The 15,047-nt window shown below is 40.1% G+C and overlaps 1 protein-coding gene across 4 annotated transcripts in view; it reads right to left on the reverse strand.

Moving 5' to 3' along the window:
• Window positions 1–15,047, reverse strand: part of TLL1 (tolloid like 1) — a 123,878-nt gene that overhangs the window by 16,637 nt on the left and 92,194 nt on the right. For all 4 annotated transcript variants that reach the window (XM_081021698.1, XM_081021695.1, XM_081021696.1 and 1 more), the window contains 5 exons: window positions 9,668–9,813; window positions 7,541–7,736; window positions 4,940–5,065; window positions 3,299–3,459; window positions 2,631–2,811 (listed from right to left, as the gene is read on the reverse strand). In XM_081021698.1, coding sequence (XP_080877824.1) covers window positions 2,631–2,811; window positions 3,299–3,459; window positions 4,940–5,065; window positions 7,541–7,736; window positions 9,668–9,813 — 810 coding nt within the window. The remainder of the gene's footprint in view (window positions 1–2,630; window positions 2,812–3,298; window positions 3,460–4,939; window positions 5,066–7,540; window positions 7,737–9,667; window positions 9,814–15,047) is intronic.

Consider the following 15,047-nt stretch of genomic DNA (forward strand, 5'->3'; position numbering starts at 1 on the left):
ATAAGTCTCCATGAAACAAAGCACATATTAATCTGAGTCTGAGATTTTCTTTCCTGGTCTGCTAACATTTCTAAACAATCATAATTATTTTAAGAAACCCGCCCTTCAGGTCTGCAGTCCTTTAACCTTCTTGTCTTTACAAATTATAACTTCTGTCAGATTACTTATCTGCTTTCTTGAATTTCTAAGTAACAACACACAGGCTGTAGTAAATCATCCAGCTATTAGCAAAGCCGACCGGAGTGAAAACACCTTTACCTACACTTATGCTAGATAACATTTTATCAAAACTACAAGGGGGAAACTGTTGCAGTTAATTAAGTATTTCATTCTTAAGGAGCATTGAGATATTCCCCTGCTCAAGTTCCAATGCTATATATGGGAGCTGCTTAAGAGTGCCGCAAAAAAGTTTCAACAGTGGATCTCCGCTGTAATCTGTGGTCAAAGCCTTTAGGGTAACATACAAACATCACTTTGGAACAGGCAATCATTTTGAGCAGAAGCATTTTAAAATTTAAAACGAAAGACACAGCAAGATTACTGTCCATCAATTGAAAGTACATGACTTTAAGATATAGGACCAAACCATAATCATTGATACAGTGTGCAATCTAGCCCAGACATCCTGATTATTGCAATGGGGTGTTATTCAACCAAAGTGATTTTAATCTCCATTGCCTTCAGTGTGCGGGATTTAAGCACATACTGAAATCAATTGGATTTCAAGCAGCTTAACTTTGGTTGGAGCACACTCCTGCAGGCTGTTCCAAAAGCTAGCTAAAATGGAAAAGCTGAACTACATTCTATGACTGAAGGCCTTGACTCTTAGAATGTCATTTACAGAACAATCTACCACCACTATTCCAATCCACCAGGATGGAGGGGTTTTGGATGAGGTAGAAGTGGTCCTCCATTCAGCCTTGCCTGGTTGTTGGCAAAGGAGCTCTACTGATAAGAAGGGCCACAAGGCAGCTGCCCAAATGGCAGACACAACCTGTTGGTGGTATCCACTGCCTATCAGCAGAAACCCCTGTGCTGGGTGCAGGAAAGGAAGGAGTTGGACTGGGACATGATGGCAACACCTCTTTGCTGCACCAGACTGGGAGCCGATGTAGCAAACAGGCATTCTTCCTCCTCCAGCCTGGCTGGGCTGAGTCAATGGATGTAGCTGGGGGTATGGCACTCTGCTAAGCCTTGCCATGGCCAGCCACGGATTCAATTTGCAGTTTTAGGAATCTACTTATTTCATTTTTTAAAAATATAATATTTATTATTTTTCCAAAAACCCTAAAAGAAAAAAGAAAAGAAAGAAAAAGAAAAATAAAACAATACAATACAACACATCAAATTAACAAAACAAGACTAAGACAATAAGATAAATCAACCAATTTCATTATCCCATCTTTCATTCACTTATTTCCACGACCTCCTCACACCTCCCTTTTTGTATTCCACTTCTGTTAATTATTTCAGCAATTCCTTTCCACCCTCCTCTGTTTTCTGTGCTATAATTATCTTAACTCATTCGAACCTTATTTTTTTCCTTTAATACTCTATTAACCTATCTGTACTTAATTCCTTATAATATTTCTACTAAAGCCATATAACTTCATTTCAACTAGGAATCTACTTATTTCAGGGTTGTTGTATTAAAGATGGTTTATTTACTTAAAACGGGAAAGAAATGTCTTTGGCCCAAATACACAAGTTTGTTTTAGTGTATCGGGACTTTGTGTCAGGGGTCATAAGGCTTCTGTCTTGATAAAGGGGGAATCTTTCCTGTTTCCTAGGTGCCACAAATATTAACATCATCAAACTCTTTTGCTTGCCTCTTCGACTTCCACTTCGCCCTTAGTAGAGCTCAGACTCTTTATGAAATTTGACTTGTGGTATCATATGCATAAGCCACATTAACCTCTTCCAAAATGTGCAACCAGGACAAAGTATTTGGAAATGTGAACTTAGCCATAAATATTTCCCATGCCTAAAATTATTAGAGCAGAAAGCGCAGGTAAGGAAGGGAGATTTTCTCTTTCTCTGAAATTTCATGTAAAAAAGGTATCTGTTTGGGTAAGTGCCCCTTTTATGTTATGTTTCTCTACCTTTCCTAGGTGGAGAAACTTTAGAAAACAGAAAAGGGTATTTAATATGAGTACCAAAGTGATACTAAATCAAAGATCCATTTATAATGTGATACCCAACGTTGCACAAGAGGAAATCTATTCAAGCAATGACACTCCCTTCCTCTCCTTTCCTGAAGATCCCTACTGGCCCCCTTAAAGCTGCTCTGGCATCCATTCTGTTTGGAGGCAGATTCAAATAGATACCATTCATATTTTTTTCTAAAAGAAAGCTAGCATTACTAGGACCATACATGAGATATTCAGAATCTGGTCAGGTATGTTCCCCTTCATGATCTTCCTCTTCATGATCATTATGGCTGTCTAAATCTTACAATTAATATTATATTTGTTTGATTGAGTAGAAAATTGAAACTAAACATGTTAAGAGAATGTTCATTCATCAGCATCAATGAGCCAAAATTGCAAGCAAAAACTTTCCCTAGATTATGGACACCATAAACAACACACAATTCATAGAGACTGCACCCAAGGTGTTTGTTTTAATACCTGAAAAGAAGTGAGCCTTGAAACCCTTTTTTGAGACTGTGTTATCCGACCTGAACTCGATTCTCATGTTGTTATATTGTGATGTGATAACTTCAGGCACTTCTGTACCACAAAATTTGCCATGCAGTTTGGAATCAGAAGAAAGGCCACTACGGATTTCTACGTAATCATATTTACACACCTGATAAATGAAAGATCCAGTATTAGTCAAATAATAAGCCATATTTTGCATTTCTATTTTATCTATAACCTCAGATATAGATAAAAATAGACGGACTTTACAACAATTTGCTGCTTTTTTCTGAATTTTGCTCACACAACATTGCATTTTACCCACCATGAATAGTTTTACTGGAGGCCTCTGGGGTGAAGAGACCAGAGTTAACATTGTATCATATTATGATAATATTTACTATTTCCTTTAACTAACTACAAACCCAGGATCCTAGTCTAGTTAAGCTGTTTGAGAGTGTAAGGAGTTTTTTTGCATGACTTTTTAAGCAGTCCAGGAATATTCCCAGGCAATGAAAAAAAGGATTACAATGGCCATTTTTCACTCCATGCAATACAGTACCATATTTGTAGGACATAGGTATGCTTAGAACTTGACAATTCTACCACTATTGATTATGTAATTAGGCATTAATATCTGTCTTCAATTAACTTACTTCATTTCCTTCCAATTCAAAAAACTCAAACTTCACTGAGATTCTATATTGGGTGGGAGCAACCACTTGCCACACACAGTTTTTATTAGGAGGATATTCTTTGGGCCATCCTGGTGTTGTTATAGTCCCATTCAACTTTGTCAAAAGTCCTCCACAAGCCGCTGAAACAAAAGAGAAAGAAATCTTATTACTTATTTACAGACCCAAGAAACCACATTTTGGGAGATGGACTGGTTGCTCATATGGTAATATGGATCAGACAGACCAAACCAGAGACCCTCACAATTCAAAGCCAGTTCATACTGCCACCTGGCATCTATTTACTGCATGTGACAAAATGTGGAAGCAAGCTTGGGCTCTCATACATGTTTGTTCTGCACAACACACAGCACATCTTGTGTGAAATATGTATGCGAATCTGCTCTGTCATCATGATCCAGCCTCCTCCCATTTATTAAAATAGACTGATTTTGTAGCAAGGCATACTTGCATACTAATAAATCACATCAGCATGAATGCATTTTGTGTTAACCAATGCCTATTTTATACATTTTGAAGAAGAAGCTGACTCCCCATGCTTTACCATTTGAAATATGGGGGTACTGTGAAAATCAGTCCACAGAGAAAAGAAGCAAGCTTTTATTAGAATGTTCTTCAACTGAAGTTGAGATCCATCAGTACATATAACGTGCACAGTAATAACATATTCAATTTCCATGCACAGTTCATATTGTATACCAGCACAATTATGTCTGTCTCATAACTTTCAGTTCTTGAACTTCCATTTTAGTGTATGAACATTAAACCTAGAGACTCCACATATTTCAAATGCATATTTGCAGACATACATACAGTAAGCCTGCAACTTAGGTGGGGCTCAGGTTCCGGGAATTGCACCTAAAGCCGAAATTGCATACAGTCATGCCTTGGATGTTGAATGGAATCGGTTCCGGAAGTTCGTTCAACTTCCAAAACATTTGGAAACCAAAGCGCAGCTTCAGATTGGCTTCAGGAAGCTCCTGCAGCCAATCGGAAGCCACGCCAGATGTTCAGCTTCCAAAAGAACATTTGAAAACTGGAACACTCACTTCTGGGTTTAGATCATTCAGGAGCCAATTTGTTTGGGAGCCAAGGCATTTGAGATTCAAGGTATGACTGCATAGTCAAAACACATTGGATTCAATAGTGGGTGGGATTGCCAAAGTATTTTTTTCCCCCAGAAGCCCACCCCCATTCCAACCCCTTTTTGTTTACTTTTAATTTGTTTGCTAAGTGCATAAAGCTGAATGTGAGTAAATTAAAGTTACGCACATAAATTGTGGGCTTATTGTACTTAAAAAGGCTTTCCTGTCTGAAATAACATACCTGAATTTGCGTTCACATAGAATATGTTGAGCTGCTAAATGATCACCACATGCAGTTACGGCACATATGTAAAGCCACCATACTACCTATCATTTGGTCGCTGTTTTGACACGTATCTGTTATGTGGTTTATAAAGACACATGCACAAAAGTCAGTCTTGACATAGACTCTTGGTGCACAAGTGAGTTTCGGCATATCCAAGTTCCTAAATCTGGGCTTGAGTAAGCCTATCATGAAATAAAACTACAGAATCTTTGAGACACTGAGCAGCCTTACCTTCACAACTCTTCTTGTCAGGCCCAAGCTCATAACCTGGATCACAAGCACACTGATAGCTGCCCAGTGTATTCACACACCGTTGTTCACATCCACCATTGTCAGGTTTGGCACATTCATCTTCCTCTGTGAAGAAATGGAAAGACAGAATTGTATTCACTTATCCATTTCATAAAATTTATACACCGCTTGATTGTCAGAAAAACCTCAGAGCGGTTTACAAAGAAATAAAACCGTAAAATCAGGAAAACAATTGCATTACAGCAAAACATACGGGAAGTTAAAATACTAAAACAGATTCAAATTCAAATCAGCATTAAAATAAAATCATTGACTTCTTTTTCTCTTGACTATAGTGAAAACACAATGACAGACCATCGGATTATTTCCCTATAATTCAGATTGTATTAAGCTTCTAGCTTTAGATTTATTATAAGTGCATGATCCTTCCTTGCACAGACACCGTAGCTGTTTGTGGAGGGCTCTCCAGAAGGCTGGATCTCCCTTCGGAGTGGAGATGCAGGCACTCAGCATTCCAGGCTGCTTTGGGAAATAAGAGGTCTGTGTTTGTCTCCCAAATCCCTGTCTAGACTTCTCCTCTCCTTTTGGTCCAGGGGCACAAGTACTCAGCTTTCATCCCTTGACTAAATATAGATGGCGACCTGCATCTCTTTGTGAGATGTAACATAAGCAGTTAACACTTCCTGTTTGCCCAGAGTGGACACACAGGGGTATGTTACTCCAGCCAGGAGGACTTCCTGTCACACCTGGTCTGAAGCATCCTCCCCCTGCGTGTGACCAGGTAGATGGGCATGACCCTCTGAGACCCCATAAAAGAGCTGGTCACGCTGCCATCTTCCTTCCTCCTCCTTCGTTTTATTCCGACCTGATACTTTTGCTGTGTGCTAGCACATGGGCTCATTTCCCTACATGGAATGAACCCACACTCTTTTCTGTAACTGCAACCTGAAGCCTGCCTTCAGGGAACCTACTGTGAACTGAATGTAAGTAAACTTCTTATCATTGCTTTTAAAGAAGACTGCTGTGTCTTTATTCTTTTTAAGAGGTAACAAAGGGGATTTGCTAGGATCAAACCCAATCTGGACAAGCCACATTGGATTGCTTAAGTAAAGAGATTCAAACTAATCTACCAACTGCTATATACTGGGGGATGCACTCTGCTACTGACTCACTAGCTTGAATCAGGAAGGTAATATTTAATCAATATATCCTCTCCTACTATCCACAACATTCCCCCACTCTTTTGATGAGAAGCATGCATTGGCATCCCATCTCTGTACAGCTTGTTGTGGGGCCTGAGGTGGGGCATCATTTTGCACACAGGTATTGTACTCTACACCTGTGTGTAGAAGGTTCATGCCCTAAGAATTGTGTTGCTGATATGCAATAATTTAGGCCACAGGAATTTAAAGGTTGTGTAAAATACTAAGAGAAAAGGCTGAAAATCCAGCAGGGTCACTCAAAGGGCACTTTATCTCCAACAGAATGAATTTATACATTATCTTGAATTTTATACTCAAACCCAGATTAACTGAATCCTCAAATCCCACATTTTTATTCTACTGATATTAAAGGAAGCAAGATGCAACAGAGAGAAAGAGGGAAACGTAGAATACAGTATTATCTCTACAAGCAGCATGACATACTTATGAACATTTTAGTCATCACTTCTTTCATCACTAGTTCTCTTGATTTCGGTAACAGTGGGTTCCGAATCATCCATTTAAAATAGGTAATAAAAGCATACACCTGAGACATTGGTAATACTTACAGAGTAGCAAATACGAAAGACAGCTGATCTCCTGTCTCTGTTTGATTTTGTGACTCAATAGTTAAGCATTTGATACAGAATCATGGTATGTCTTATGCTTTATGTGTTGCATTATATTCATAAAAGAAAGAAAAAACAGTTGATATTGAATAAATGTGTAAAATGTATACCTCTGTGGTTTGATAATGTTTATATATGTAGAGAGAATGGATGGCTATATGAGAGGGCACACATTAAGCAAGATAAAATTCTGATTATCAAGGTCTGTAGAGATGTTCTTTTTTATTTTCAGGAACAAAACTTAGCCCCTTCTCATCAAAAGGTTCTTAATGCATCATCACAAATAAAATAAAGATACAATAAAGCTGCAGAGTGACTGGATAAAATTAAAAGCCGGCATTAAACAAGATGAAGCATTAAAAGCCTCTGTAAAAGCCTATACTTTGAAAAGTGACAAGTTCTCAGATCCGCTGCACAGCACTGGGAAGCAAGTTCAAAAGCCACCACTATAAAGGCTCATTGGCACTCAGCAGTGGCTCTCGGTCTTACAGATGCTAAGACCACCAAACAATGAAAGAATGGGAAGCTAAATACAGACAAAAGTGCTACTGCTTTGGATATTCCAGACCAAAAAATAAGCACTAGTGCCTTGAATTTAGCACACAAACAGTGAAGTTCATATAAAACAAGTGTTGTATGTTTCCTGTGGGTAAAACAAGATATTTAAATTTTAACACACTGAAAATTGGCATTTTTTTCTGAATTGCACCGTCAAGTGCAACTAGATTCTCACTTTCCAAAACTGGTACCTTTAAAAAAGTTAGCAGCAAACCCTGCTTTGTTGACTGTTCCATCAGAAACAAACTTCATCCACAGGGTATTAGAGGTAGATCTGATGTCTTCAGGTTTATCATAGCCACAAAAATGGCCAATCAAAGGACTGCTTTCACTGGTTCCATCTCGGACTTCTAAGTAATCATAGGCACAGTTGTCATGTCTCTCAATCTGCAAATACAAAGCAATACATGACCGATACTATAGCCGGTCCTTTTCCTGCTACTCAATGTAAAACACATTTTTAAAAACCTTACTTTGGGGGTTCAGCATATCATTGAGTTTCACTGTAAACCTGATAATTATGTAGGGTTTTGTATTGTTTTTTCAATTCCAAGGGACTGCGGTATAGCATTGGCCAATGCAAAAGCACATGAGGTTTTGCAGCAATACACATTTTACAAATGAAGCTACCGTATTTTTTGCTCTATAAGACTCACTTTTTCCCTCCTAAAAAGTAAGGGGAAATGTGTGTGCGTCTTATGGAGCGAATGCAGGCTGCGCAGCTATCACAGAAGCCAGAATAGCAAGAGGGATTGCTGCTTTCACTGCGCAGTGATCCCTCTTGCTGTTCTGGCTTCTGAGATTCAGATTTTTTTTTCTTCTTGTTTTCCTCCTCCAAAAACTAGGTGTGTCTTGTGGTCTTGTGCGTCTTATAGAGAGAAAAATACGGTAATTTGTAAAATGAAATGAAGGACGTGTTCAAATCAAGAGTTAAACTGGTATAAGAGTCAGAGGCATGGTATGAACTTGAAGCAGATGCACAGCAAAGTCAGGTGAAGGAAAAGAAATGAGTATTGGGGGTCCAGCAATTAAGGAAGCGTTTCACTCATTTCAATATACTACGGTTGCTTCTGGTTATCTCAAATACTCTGGTGGGTTGAATAACGATCTGAAGCAACACTGGCTACCTAGCAGTACACATATCCATATATCAAATACAGCATAGATCTTTGACCTAGTGATGGACAATGAAACAATGAACATATGATACCGGTCATTGGTCCATCATGCCATCTTTGTCCTACTTGATAGGCAGTAGCTTTTTAGCCTTTCAAGCAAGAGACTTACTCAACCAACCTGCCTGAGATCCTTTATCTGAAGATGTTGGGAGCTCAACTCATGCCAGTAAACTTGTAAAGTCGGCACCCTACCACTGAACTATGCACGGAGGGTTCCGGTAGCTCAGTGAAAAAGTTATAACTTTGGCCTCAGCTTTCAGGCCAGATTATTGTCATGAAGTTGGCTGCCTATGCTCTGATCCCTTGAGATTTCCATTCTCTAAGCTCCCATTGTTTTAAACATCTGCTGTGAGGATAACGGATCAAGCTTATATAATAGAAAAATGCAAAAAGGTTATTCCAAACTGGAATGCAAATATCACATACACCAGCTGTAAATCTCAACCGCATGCATAAAGTATTAATGACTAGCCTTATGAAATCCCGTTTGAATACATTACATTTATGTTTCTCTCTCTCTCTCTCTCTGTGTGTATATATATATTATTATTGAACCCTAGGAGAGTATTCAAATCATTCTATAAAAAAATATTTTCCTGACCCAAAACATGATATATAGTTCACAACTAGAGTCACAGGCTTATTCAGCAGTACATAGCTTATAGCAGCAAATAACACACAGAGGTATTCCGTAGAAGTGTCAAAAATAAAATTAACAGCTCTAGGATAATTTGTAACAATTTGGTGGTAGGAACACTAATATTTATCTCTGAATAATAGTAACATTCATTTGTTTAATTAAAAAAAGAAAAGATATACATTTAGGAAAGAAATAATAGGCCTATTATTTAATAGATTCCTAATGCAGCCTTGTGGAACAGGATTAGTCATTTGTCAAAAGAAACTATTGTCAGGTTTTTTTTAAAAAAAATCCAATTTAAATACCACAGATAACATAAAATCCCTTTAATCTTCTTGAAATTTATGCAATGGGAAAAGTCTCAGTGAAAGGAATATTAACTATAGGGGTTACAATATATAGAGAATGCTTTGTTTCTTCATTGGCTTAATGAGGATTCCCTTAAATGTCACTGTCACTTATCCACAGATGGTTTGCTCAGATCAGTTAAAAGGCTTTACCTCAAATGCCTGAAAGGTTAATCCGACATTGTAGTTCTCTGAAACTGTTATTTTCCACACACATTCCTTCATTGGTCTGTAGTCATCAGGATAATTAGGAGACTGGATCTGGCCTTCATTCTTGTGTATTTCACCTCCACAAATTGCTGAAGAATACATAAGAATCAGGCTGAGCACATTTTCAATTTTTTTATTATTAATACTGAAAAAACTAACCCACACTTCATTGCTTAGCAATGCCTGGGAGAGGTACAATAATATAAATTAAAACCAAAGGGTCTAAGCAAATAAACCGATAACAAGAAGAGATAATACCACAGCAAAAACTGATTTTGGGAGGTTAATAAGTAAGCTGTTGCGTGTCGAGGTCCCCAATACACCCCAAAGGAAAACATAATTGACACTTAATTTTTGTTTAAATTTTTTGGCATAATTTTGGCCACAACTTTATTCAAATACAGCAATGTGAGTGGTTGCTTAGGCATTGGTAGCATTAACTGCCCCCGCACGGGGACAGCTCTGACATTCGCACCCCCCGTGAAGTCAGGAAGGGTAAGTCACCTGGGGAGACGGGACTGGGAACCATGCCTCACCTCTCCCCAGCATGCTCCCAGGGGCCTGCGAGGCCCTAGCCCCTTGCCAGGGGGTTTCGGACAAAAGCATGGGGGAGCCCCTGGGTTCCTTTAACGGTAAAACCCTTCAGCAGCAGCAGCAGCATTTTGGAGGGGCAGGCACAGCCGAATCCATACCCCTCCACCAGCAGCAGCATTTTGGGGGGCAGGCACAGCTGAATCCATACCCCTCCAGCAACCAATTCCAGACCAATGCCTAACCGCAAACCTTACAAGTTGTGACGATTTGCTACGCGGTAGGCGAAAACCAAGTGGCACACACTAATCAGCCAAATGGCAAAATTCCTACCGGGCCCCTGCCCCAAAGCAGACGACCCCATGACAGGCAATAGCAAGGTCAAGCAAACAGCCTAACAATAGGGAAGGGAGGGCGGGTGATCCGAAGCACGCAGCGAAAGAGGACGTCCGTTGCTGCGTGCCTTGTATTTAACAAATAGGGCTGTCAATCACTAAATGGCAACATCTAATTTTCCCCAGTAACAGCCTGCCCCTGCTTACGAGTTGGCCAAACCATCTGCCCAGAAACAGCAAGGTGTCTTGGAATCCCCAACCGCAACACGTGCTCTCCATGATGGAGAACACGCTTTGTAATTAAAACACATACACACACAGCAATGTCCATAGCAGTAACAGTATCAAAGTCTGTTCAAGCCAATTAACCTCCTATTAAGACCTTACAAATAGCGGGGGAGAGAAGGCAAGCAAAATGCAAGGGAGATAGTGAAAGATACAGGAAATTGAATGCAGATTTCCAAAAAATAGCAAGGAGAGACAAGAGGGCCTTCTTAAATGAGCAATGCAAAGAAATAGAGGAAAACAACAGAATGGGAAAAACCAGGGATCTGTTCAAGAAAATTGGAGATAGGAAAGGAACATTTCGTACAAAGATTAATAATAAAGGACAAAAGTGGTAAGTGGTAATAATAAAGGACAAAAGTGGTAAGGACCTAACAGAAGCAGAAGACATCAAGAAGAGGTGGCAAGAATACACAGAGGAATTATACCAGAAAGATATGGATGTCTCGTACACCCCAGGCAGTGTGGTTGCTGACTTTGAGCCAGACATCCTGGAGAGTGAAGTCAAATGGGCCTTAGAAAGCACTGCTAATAACAAGGCCAGTGGAAGTGATAATATTCCAGCTGAACTATTTAAAATTTTAAAAGATGATGCTGTTAAGGTGCTACACTCAATATGCCAGCAAGTTTGGAAAACGCAGCAGTGGCCAGAGGATTGGAGAAGATCAGTCTACATCCCAAACCCAAAGAAGGGCAGTGCCAAAGAATGCTCCAACTACCGCACAACTGCACTCATTTCACATGCTAGCAAGGTTATGCTTAAAATTCTACAAGGCAGGCTTAAGCAGTATGTGGACCGAGAACTCCCCAAAGTGCAAGCTGGATTTCGAAAGGGCAGAGGAACCAGAGACCAAATTGCAAACATGCGCTGGATTATAGAGAAAGCTAGAGCGTTCCAGAAAAAATCTATTTCTGCTTCATTGACTATGCAAAAGCATTTGACTGTGTCGACCACAGCAAACTATGGCAAGTTCTTAAAGAAATGGGAGTGCCTGATCACCTCATCTGTCTCCTGAGAAATCTCTATGTGGGACAGAAAGCTACAGTTAAAACTGGATATGGAAGAACTGATTGGTTCAAAATTGGGAAAGGAGTACGACAAGGCTGTATATTGTCTCCCTGCTTATTTAACTTATATGCAGAATTCATCATGCGAAAGGCTGGGCTGGATGAATCCCAAACCGGAATTAAGATTGCCAGAAGAAATATCAACAACCTCAGATATGCAGATGACACAACCTTGATGGCAGAAAGTGAGGAGGAATTAAAGAACATTTTAATGAGGTTGAAAGAGGAGAGCGCAAAATATGGTCTGAAGCTCAACATCAAAAAAACTAAGATCATGGTCACTGGTCCCATCACCTTCTGGCAAATAGAAGGGGAAGAAATGGAGGCAGTGAGAGATTTTACTTTCTTGGGTTCCATGATCACTGCAGATAGTGACAGCAGCCACAAAATTAAAAGACGCCTGCTTCTTGGGAGAAAAGCAATGACAAACCTAGACAGCATCTTAAAAAGCAGAGACATCACCTTGCCGACAAAGGTCCATATAGTTAAAGCTATGGTTTTCCCAGTAGTGATGTATGGAAGTGAGAGCTGGACCATAAAGAAGGCTGATCGCCAAAGAATTGATGCTTTTGAATTATGGTGCTGGAGGAGACTCTTGAGAGTCCCAGGGACTGCAAGAAGATCAAACCTATCCATTCTTAAGGAAATCAGCCCGGAGTGCTCACTGGAAGGACAGATCCTGAAGCTGAGGCTCCAATACTTTGGCCACCTCATGAGAAGAGAAGACTCCCTGGAAAAGACCCTGATGTTGGGAAAGATGGAGGGCACAAGGAGAAGGGGACAACAGAGGACGAGATGGTTGGACAGTGTTCTCGAAGCTACCAGCATGAGTTTGACCAAACTGCAGAAGGCAGTGGAAGACAGGAGTGCCTGGCGTGCTCTGGTCCATGGGGTCACGAAGACTCGGACATGACTAAACAACTAAACAACAACAACAAGAAGACTTCTAAAAGCACCCATTAATTAGTACCGGAAACTCATCAAATTTCAAGAAGGAGAGCATTTATAATTGGGACATCACTACAGAATATGCCCTTTTCCTAACTGCCACATAACATATTTCCTTTGGATACAGAACAGTTAGGAGAGCTTCAGCTGCTGCTCTTAGCTCACAGGTGGAATGGTATGGGAAGAGGCACTCCTTCAAATATATAGATCCCAAGTTCTTTTGTAAATCACTACCACCACCTTGAATTTGGCTCAGTAACAGATTGGCAGCCAATGCAATTCTTTAGGAATTGGTGTAATATGATACCAGGGAGCTGAACAACTCAGCATTCTTGCTGCTACATTCTGCACTAGCTGCAGCTTCCAAACCAGCTTCAAGGGTAGTGTCAGACAGACCATATAACTGTTCCTTATTCAGGAACAGCCACAGCCAGCAAACCAACCAAAGCTGTAAAAGACACTCTTTGCCACCGAGTCTACTTGGGCTTCCCACAACAGTGTTGGATCAGTGAGCAACCTAGCCTCAAACCTGTTATTTCAAAGGGATTGCAACTCCATCCAGGACAATCAATTCCCAGACCCAGGAACCACCAACCTACAGAAACTCTGCCTTGTAAGAATTCAGCATTAAATTGTTGGCCTTTATCCAGCCCATCCAGGGCCTGTGCAGCCTTGGCTAATGTCTTCTAAAAGGTGCATAGTTATTTTTCTCATTGACATCTGATGGGAGGGTGTTCCACAGAGTGGGTGGGACTACTGAGAAGGCCCTCTGCCTGGTTCCCTGTAGCCTCGCAGTGAGGGAACCACTAGAAGGCCCTTGGAGCTGGACCACAGCATCTGGGCTGAATGATGGAGTGGAGACGCTCCTTCAGGTACAAATTTGTTGTATTTCTTTTATGTCCGCCCTGATCTGTCTCTGCTGTTTTACTTTGTATTGTAATTTTGCCGTTGTTACACACAGTGTGTATAAACTTCAGGTTGGATTGCAGCCATAGGACATGACCCAGCAGCTTCAGTGTCTGAACCAAAACCCCACTGATGCCGGGACTTCCCTTTGTCATCTATGAGAGGGAAATGCTTGGCACCCACAATGGGAAATATCTGTGCTTTGCATGGAACATTCCCTTCTCAGAGGAAAGGAAGTCTCTTAGCATGCAGAACTTGGTCAGCTGCCACAGTTTATATGTTGATTAAGAATTGAAAAATGTCATTACTACTGTTCAGAACAAGCCCAGCCTTCTGAGAGGTTTGGGCACATAAAGAACATTAAAATAAATTAGAGTTTTGCAAGAGAACAATCATATTATCCAACTAGATAAGAAGCACCTGACAGTACTTCAGGATCAGAATTTGGGAATCCTAGACCGCTATAGCTAAAGAAAAAGAATACTGAGGTTCTCGCCTTTCATTAAAGATTATGTACATACATTAGAGAACTACACCAATATGAAATGATCGAGTAGATCTTAAGCATTCATTATTCATTGTATGCTGCACAAAAGCATGCTTAACTCTCCTGCATTTTTCTCTCCTGAAGGTAGAAAAACGGTTGGAGCAGGGGTGTTGCTAGGTTACAAGTCCCAGATCTTTTTGTGAGAGTCGTAAATGTTTTTGGGTGATGATTCCGGGGGAAATGGAACTGGGTGACTGGATAGAATATTCTTTTGGGTAAGCAAATTAACAAATTGTTTAATATGGCTTTACCTAGAATTGATTTCAGAGTACTGAATGAGTATTAATAAAGGGAAATTGAATTTCTTTGGAGAAAAGTATGTTTAGAAATTAGGAGTAAATTAATAGAAGAGGAACTAATTTGAGGGGTGATCTGGGGTGGCATGTAAACCAACTGAATAATTTTTCTGGGGTGATTTGGAAATTAGTTGACTGCCTTCTGTGACCTATGAATTCCATTTGCAACTATACATAGAAATAAACATATGCAGTTTCTATGCAGGCTGGTGCCCCAAATATCTTGGGTTCCTAGCCAATATCCTAAAATTCCAGAAGGACAATTAGAGCAGAAAAGCAGTTAAGAAGGGCAAGGATTCAGCAGAACCCACACACTGTCATTCCTCTGCTCAAACTCACAGCTTCTCAAAGTAGCTTTTGGTAAAAAAATGATGATGATGATTTAAAAACCTGTTGCAGGAAGATAC

The sequence above is a fragment of the Podarcis pityusensis genome, assembly GCF_964106645.2.
Source record: "Podarcis pityusensis genome assembly, chromosome: 9".
Taxonomy (NCBI): Eukaryota; Metazoa; Chordata; class Lepidosauria; order Squamata; family Lacertidae; genus Podarcis; species Podarcis pityusensis.